Raw genomic sequence first — 8645 nt, 5'->3', positions numbered from 1 at the left:
CGGCGACCATGTCATGTATGCGAAGCGGCGGAGCGCGATCGGGCTCATCACAGGTATATTTACTTGCTGGTCCAAGACCAAGGAATCTGTGGTAGGGGCGACATCGCTCCCGCGCCTCAGTGGCCTCGGTGCCGCTGAGCTCCTGGAGCAAGCCAAGGCACAGCAGGAAGCTCTCATGGAGTCGCAGGACACTAGCGACATGTGGGAATGGCTCATGGAGCAGCAGCAGGCCGTTGCGATGCAAGAACACGAAATGGTGGAACGGATGAGCGCCATGGCCACCGATTCAGCAGACCTAAAAGCGCTCCCACCGCCGTTAAAATCTGGCAAGCAAGTCAATCGAGAGGGGGATGATGAGGACTCCTGGAAGTCTGCTGCTTCCCCGAGAGTGTCTCCATCTCCACCTCCACCTCCGATCGAGACGGAGGCAGCGGATCGCCTGGCCATGATGTTCGGGGCGGCGCTGCTGCGGTGCCGCTGGGAGATCAACATCTTCTGCAGGATATACATGCAGCAGATCGTGAGGGCGGGCTACTCGCTGATCAACACGCTGATGGAGATGGAGCCGAGCACGATCTTCCTGCGCAGGGTGCATGCCAGCTATGCCCTGGAGGCGCGGATCAACAGCGCCCTGTTCCGGTGCTTCGAGAACGACAGCTTCGACGACAGCGGGCTGACGCACATCTTCGACGCGGCGGCGAGGGCGGCGGCGCGGCTGCAGGAGTACGTGCGGATGAAGGCGGTGGAACCGGCGGAGGCGCTGCGGGCGCACTCGGCGACGTACGAGGCGGCGTTCCACGCGTACGCGGCGGCGAAGAGCGAGGAGGTGCTGGCGCTGCTGCCGGAGGCGGCGCTGGCCTTCCGCTCGGCGGCGCAGAGGGACCGGTTCATGGACTCGTTCCTGAGGGCGGCCAAATGGGCCTTCCTGCTGCACCGGCTGGCAGCGGCGACCAACCCGCCGGCCACCATCGTGAGGGTGGGGAGGGGCCAGCCCGTGGACCCGCTCTACGTGGAGCCGGTGGCGGTGCCGCCCATCGGCAGCTGCGCGCGCTGCTCCGTCACCGCCGTCCCCACCGTCGAGTTCATGGTTATGCCCGGCTTCGTCTCCCACGCCCACCGCAAAGTCTTCCGCTGCCGTGTCTACCAGCACTTCATGTGCAACCGCCCTTAAAACTCTTCCCTTCCATCCATGCTCTGCTTGCTCATTTCCCATCTCTTTATGTACTTACATCACTCATCCCGGTCATGGTCATGGTCATGCTCACGCACGGTCAACCGGTCCTCTGGTCATGTGTGTCCATCCATGTCCATGGTCATGTGTGCGTGTGTATGTCTCTCTATGGGGGTCGAGAAGCACTTCGCACCTGATGAGGACCCACATATCCATCCATCTTCCGCACGCCTGTCCGGTCATGCCCCTGACACGAACACGAACGGGCCAATGTTACAAGTCCCACAACTGATCCTTCTGTCCACCCCGAACTGATCGGCTTATCGAATCTGATCCTGTGGACGGCCTAAAGCCCCCTCCTCCTCCTCCGTCCTCGGCCAGCCGATATAGCTTGCTACATGTATTTTATTGTCTCCACGCAACCTTTGTTTGTTGTTGGCCCTCGCTCCTCCTCGCGATAAATAAAAGTGCTCGGTATCTCGGCTGGTCATTGGCATGATGCCTCTTAATTGTTCCTAACATTGGATGGTGGGAGGTACGCGAGATGGAAAAGAACAGAACGTGAGAGAGCTGTTTCCCACATGTATAAAAATGCCTAATTGCCTCTCGTGTTTAAAAACCAATAGATCCCGATTGCCGAAACCATAATAAGTGAGTGCTTGCAAGCAATGATAACAAAATAAAAGCATGAGAAACTCGCTCCTCCCCCTTTCAAAAAAACCTTTCATGTACATTTCGACCCCTCCCCGCATGGGAAACACTTGTTGTTTCTTCTTCCCCACACATTTTTATTATTGTCATAAATTAGGTAGCCGATCCTCGTAAACATGCCTCATGCAAACTTTCGCCTTTGCCTTGTCTTTGCTACTGTTTCAAAGATGTGACGTTCATATGTTGGTTATGTCTTCTATAGGCTTTGTGTGCCATTTTCCGAACCCAGAGCGTTCTTGTTTTGTTGGATTCTTCACCATAACGGGAGGCGTACTATTTTGTACACCATGAATTTGTCGTCTAGACCTTGAAAGTCCTTTGGAAATAGGTTCTTTATGTGACTTTAGAGTTATTTTACACACACCCACACATTAGCATCATGATCTAGATCTTCATCTTTCTTATCATTCTTTTTACTTTTTAAATATTGGTTATTTACTCGTGTATGATTTTCCTCCTTGAGGTTGGTGTTCATTTCTTGAATTTTTTTAAAAGAAGAATGAGGTCTATTGAGTGTCATTATTTATTGTTCCTATGCATGCAATGACATTACTATGGTGTTTGGATTGGTAGCTATATGTAGATTGTGCATAATTTAGTTATATGTTTACTTATTGGTAAATTTCTTGAATTTTAAGGCCAAGTAAATACTATCATATAATGGTTAGATATAACAAATTGTGTTTGAAATTTTAACTATCATGACGATGAGAAGAATAGATTACTAAATGCGGCTATTAAATTTGGTGTAGGGTGCCTAATTAAGAGTGGGTTATGATCTACCAATCCTCACTTGGAGAGATGTAATCAGAGAACATGCATATCTAAGTAATTACTTTGCTAGGCTAGCACCAATTATGTTGATTAGAGCATTGAGAGTGTAAATACGGTGGTTAACAAAGTAATTGTAGTCATTAGCATTAGACACTATGCTTAAGTATTTATCGTTGCCACTAATCATAATGACAATTCTTGTCATAAATTATTATATGTTATTGCAATTGGAATGCAGATTAGCATTCATCACAATCTCAACATTGGCTTACATTATATATAGCTATTGCATCTCTTCGATTGATTGATTGATAGATTTGTGGAAGAATGAAATTGCAAAAAATATTGAAATATGATGTACATATGTTATACATATATGTGCACTTTTTTACCAAGGACATAGAGTAATAGCTTGAAAGATGCAAAAGGTGGGCCCATTAAATATTACCCATGAGAGATGTTGAAGAAGGGGGGGAGGGTAATGATGACATTTTCGGTTTAGTAATTGATATGAACATTCTAAAAGACAATCTACTCCAATGGAAATTCATTACATCACGTACATTGTAGAGGCGTTAAACTTGCGAAACCTTTTGCAGTTTTGATGAGATTGTTTTGTAGATTACATATTCCTCAAAGTTGCACATGGCTCATTGCATACTTGTGGTAATTATCTTATCCATTTACCTTTCTTTTTGAGGATAATGCAAATAAAGGTGACCTCACCATAGTTTGCGGATTTCACTGCTTGCTATACATTTTTTAGCTTCAATTGAGAAATGTTAGTATGATATTTGTTTGCCCTCTATTTTTTCCTGGCTTAAGCATAGGTTATGTCAGGAGTCTCAAAATATAGGTAGTTCTTCATGCAAAATCATGGGTCAAGTAGCAATGGTCCTTAAATGCAAACGGTTTTAAAATATACATACATATTGTGCTAGGCTTAGAGTTCCTCGATGAGGACATTATTTTTGTAGGAAGATTTCGGCTGGAATACAATGTTGTTTGGAGCATTGAAATGTATTTAATTGCGTCAAGTGATTTAGTTCTTGAGTTTTTAAGGCAAAAGATTATTTAAAAATTCTACCTACCAAAAAGCGGCCTTGCTCCCTCTTATATTGATTTTAGGAATTCACTTGTCCATCAATCTTGTAAGTCAACTTCCCCTCAACATGATCTTTACAGCTTTATCTAGCCTTGAAGGTTGGCTATTACTTACTACTGTCACAACTTTAGTGAGCACGTTGTCGCAAAAACTTTAAAGATGCCACAAAGGCACTCACAAACATCAAAGAGAATTTAAACCCGATCATTTGGCTTGGTACACTTAAGACTTGACAACGCTTTCTTCTAGAAGAAACTCACATACACAGCCTCCCTTAAAGAAATCTATCTAGAAAATGAACAACCTAAGCATCAACAATAATCTAGAGATAGGAACAAATGTAATCACAAATTCACTCTAAACTTTCTAATCGAGTCTAAGTCTGCTTTTGTTAAGAAAATTGTGACCTACCTTAAAGAGATGCAAGCAAATTGTCAAATTTTGAATCAAATTAGGTGGTCAGATCGTTCACGACTCTCTATCCTCTCTCAGAGGTTGGTGCCTTTTACGGTCATTGTAATTAGAACTAGCAAGGTTATAACTTATGGCATACATTATCTTTTACTACACAAAGATTACCATCAATACAAAGTGATCGTAAGGATGCAATCCTCAACGTAATTTCGAGAAATCTAACATGAATCGTTGAAGAGATGATATAGTTGGCAACAATAATTGATCATGTAGATGTGATCCTTGTTCTATTCTAGAGAGAAGACACACAAATTGTCAGCAAAATGAGTTTAGAAAGAGAATATAGGTAAAAAAACAAATAAATAACCAAGATGCTTGATTGCTTTGTGAAGGCACGTGGAGAAAAAACAATAGTTGTGATGGAAGTGGGGTACACATTGTTTCATTGGGACTTGAGGGTGAACAAAACATCATGATGGTAAACATTGTGCCACACTATTAGACTCCAACCAAAGATATATTTCAATAAGCCATTATATATATCTATATCTATACATATAAAATATTATATTATTGTATGCAGTTTTGTCATATATATGCCTATAATTGTTTCCGTCGCACCAAGAATTAAGTGACCAATAGTGAAGAAGATAACTTTTCTCTATAGAAGTGTAGAACCTTGGGTGCTTCCATTGATGATAATGATGCCTACTCACAATAAAACGTGTTAAATAACTAGTCCATCTTGCGAACCCATCGTCTTGTAAGTTATAACCCCTAGGCTATAGCCTATATTCACAAACAAGATTTTTGAGTTGCATCTCACATAATCTGTCTTGAGTAAGAACATGCTATGGTAATAAGACAAACAAGAGTAAAGACTCATGATAGACAAATATCGAGTGATTTATGAAGGCTATGCCAAATCTTGAAGTTCATTCTCTCCACATATCATCTTTCACATTTCAGTTATTTATTCATCTCAGACAGAAGTGTGGATAAGTCGGCAAGCAGATTGCTTGAAAAGAGAGGTGTGTTTGGTTGATGTTGGTCTTTGAGAGGTTTTCCATATATCATATGCTCCAGTATGCACTCATCATAACCTCTCATGATCTAGACATATGATAGTCAGTGCGAATGTGCCAAAGGGCTAACGAACCTCAACACAATGCATAGAATTCGAAAAGGTATAAAATCATCACAACGTTCATTAATTTTACTATCTAATCTAATCTAATCTAATACATACACGCATACATACATACATATTTATATATATGGAGAGAGAGAGAGAGAGAGAGAGAGAGAGAGAGAGAGAGAGAGAGAGAGAGAGATGTGAATAGGTAGGTGAGTAGCAATCAACAACAGTTTGGTTAAGTTTGAGGGTGTCAAACTCAAACTTTTTAAAACCGAATATTAAAAAGGAATTGAAACTTAAACCGAACCATGAAACAATTTAAACCAAAACAGTTCAAACTGAACCGTTAAAAAAAACCCAAACTCAAACCAAACGGATTTAGAGATTTTCAAACCATTAAAACCGTAGTTTCGTAATTCGGTTTCGATTTTCAAGTTAGGTCAAATTTCAAATTTCAAATTTAAAATGGTAAATCTTTCAATATTTCAAATTTTTAATTAAAAAATTTATAATTTTCCCTAAAATGTCAAAATTAGGCTTAAAAAAGAAACGGTTATTTAGAAAAACATTTAAGAAAAAAATAATCAAGGTGAAGCCTTAAACCATCTAACTGAACTGAAATGTTAAAAAAACCTGAACATGAATCGAACCAAACTGTTTAAAACATTAAGCTCTTAAGGTGTAGTTTCACGGTTTGGTTTGGTTTGGATTGCTATAGGTGCTAGGTTGGGACGAGAACATTCATAGTTTCTATTTTAGGATACCTTTTTTTAACTTGTGACCTCCTAATTTGGGTAGACTTGGAGAAAGGCATATCTCACATCACATCAGATAGTGCACTTCGTATGTATGTCTGTGTTTTTGTTGAGGCGATGACATATTCAGATAGAAGAGGACACCGGCTTAACGGTTTAAACGGTTCGGTTCGGTTCAAATGGTTGTGGATTGCCATAGGTGAGAGGTTTAGATGAGAACATTCAAGGTTTCTACTTTAGGAAACCTTTTTTAACTTGTGCTTTGCTAATTTGGGTAGTCGTAGAGAAAGGCATATCTCACATAAGGTAGGGTACCTTCGTATACATGTCTGTCTTTTGTCGAGGCAATGCCAATCAGACATATTTTAACAGAACAGAAGGGGGCCCCATATCTGCCACCATAACCCTAATCGAAACAGAACAGAAACGTACGCCCCCAAATCTCATGCAGTCGTGTAAGGGAATTCTTCCTTTTCTTTTCAGTTAATGAAGAAGGAAAAAAGCATGATTCAACAGTAAAGCTTCATGCGGTTAATTATTTGTATCGACACTTTTGAATGTAATCAAAATATTTCCATTTTCATGTTGCATATATTGAAGGACACAGTTGAGTTTTAGATTCCACACGAGAGAGAAAGAAGGTTGGTTGATCTGTTCGCTTCAGATCTTTGGTGGAAACACCATGGCCAATTCTAATGTTTTTTCTGTAAGCAAAGAAAAAATAAATTGAAAACAGGATTTCATTTTGATTATACTGTATGATCATTTCAGACATGGGAACTATTTGGATGGACTTATGTTCATGTGGTGTTCCATTTTCCCTAAATTATCACAAAGAGAAGTTGTGTGTATCTTCTCAAATCCTATTTTTTCTATGACTAGGATTGAATTCGTTAGAATTTTTTTGCAGGAAATACGATCTCTTATTTTTGTGCCAATCACAGGAAGTGAAGTTGAAGCTCTACCCGAGCTCTTTAAAAACATAAGTAGTGCTGTTTGTCTTTGTAAATTCTCGAGATTTTCTCGTCATACTACATGTAATTTGTTCTATAGTTAGCATAGTTAGGGAATGTGTCGAACATCCAGAACTTGTTCTGTAGGAACATGGTCCTTGTGGTTTTCTTGATTATGTGAACGGGAAGAATTTCTCTTGGCACTTCTCGAAACCAATGTAAGTAGAGCTTATTTGTGTGGCATAGTCCATCATCGTATGCAAAGTAGCCTAGTTTGAATCTTTATATTTGGTAAACTGAGGAGCTTGTGTGGAATGTAATGCGAGCAACATATACATGCAAACCAATGTAATACAAGCAATTTATACATGCAAATCGGAGTATATGTTTGGTGATGGTTTTAGTTTTTCTCTTAATATTTATATCTACTATATAACCCTTGCATTGTGCCTCAGCAAGTAATGCTATTATTTTAACGTTAGATTGAATAAGTCAGTATTTGAAGACATAAGCTATTTTTATCCAAAACATATTGTTGAAGGTATGCCTTCCATATCATGGCCACACATGCTCCTCTCTTACTTCATTGGGAAGATCCTTTGTGAAAGCATTGATCAACATTATGGTCCCAATTCCATGTTGTATTCTTGTTGTGCAATTTTGTTATTTCTATGGTTTTTAGGTTTCACATAAACTACTCTTTATAATCGAGAAATGGTTCATAATCCACTCTTCTTGTCATTCAATTTTGTCATTACTTTGACCTTTCTATGGTTTTTCGGTTTCACATAATACTCATTCTAATCTAGAAATGGTTTATACAGTTAACAATGGCTTCTTTACTACATGCCATAGGCTGCAAAACCATTTCTCATTGTCATATAGTATTCAAGAAGTAGGCTTTGGAATTGGGGAATTGCCACAAGAGCAATCATTTGCAAAACCTGTTGTATTAGTAAATCCATTGAGGTCTTTGCTTGATTAGGTTTGCATATAAGGTTTTCATCAATTGTAATTTTACTTAAAATGAAGAAAGGATTTATATTTTTGGTAGCACAGAGAATTATGTGTGCAATTGGCACTACCTTGTAATACATCTAGCAGGTTATGCGCAATTGGTATTGCTTGGCAATGCAACTTGTGCCTTAATAGAGCATACCGCTTGTCTAAAAAATAGAAATAGGGGTTTAATACATCGCTTTCTTAATGACAAGGGGTTTGGACTCATTACAACATGCTTCTATGTTGGTCATGTTTGTTGAATAAAACATATAAACATAAAGAAAGGTGGGTTTGCATCCAACCAAAGGTTTTTTTGTTTTAGTGCCATTGGCTATAAATGTAATATATATTAAATTTGTACTAAGCTAAGTTTTATAAGCGTCATGCCACATGTCATGCATGCAGTAGACAACCATAGTGTATAAGCACAAGGAGTATGAGAGAAATACAAATAGAGATTACCACAAGAGAAATTATTGAGTGAAATTGAACATAAAAAATGATATAAAATTTATTATGCTTATTTCTTGTTAAAGAACTATCTATTTATTTTCTCCATTCTACAAGATATTGCTACTAGATAGATAGATGGATAGATATTTTTAGCGTCCATAGAGAGGCC

The 8645-nt window shown here is 39.6% G+C and overlaps 1 protein-coding gene across 1 annotated transcript; it reads left to right on the top strand.

Annotated features, from left to right (window-relative positions):
* LOC147856112 (uncharacterized) lies at positions 1-2301 on the top strand. The gene has a single exon (XM_087329027.1). It carries the CDS (start codon positions 14-16, stop codon positions 1169-1171), a length of 1158 nt encoding a protein of 385 aa, XP_087185153.1. The 5' UTR covers positions 1-13; the 3' UTR covers positions 1172-2301.
* The last annotated feature ends 6344 nt before the right edge of the window (positions 2302-8645 follow it).

This window comes from Azolla caroliniana, unplaced genomic scaffold (genome assembly GCF_043228905.1).
Source record: "Azolla caroliniana isolate FFs.n. ecotype wild unplaced genomic scaffold, voAzoCaro1.0.p SCAF_13, whole genome shotgun sequence".
NCBI lineage: Eukaryota > Viridiplantae > Streptophyta > Polypodiopsida > Salviniales > Salviniaceae > Azolla > Azolla caroliniana.
This window is presented reverse-complemented; position numbering and strand designations above follow the sequence as displayed.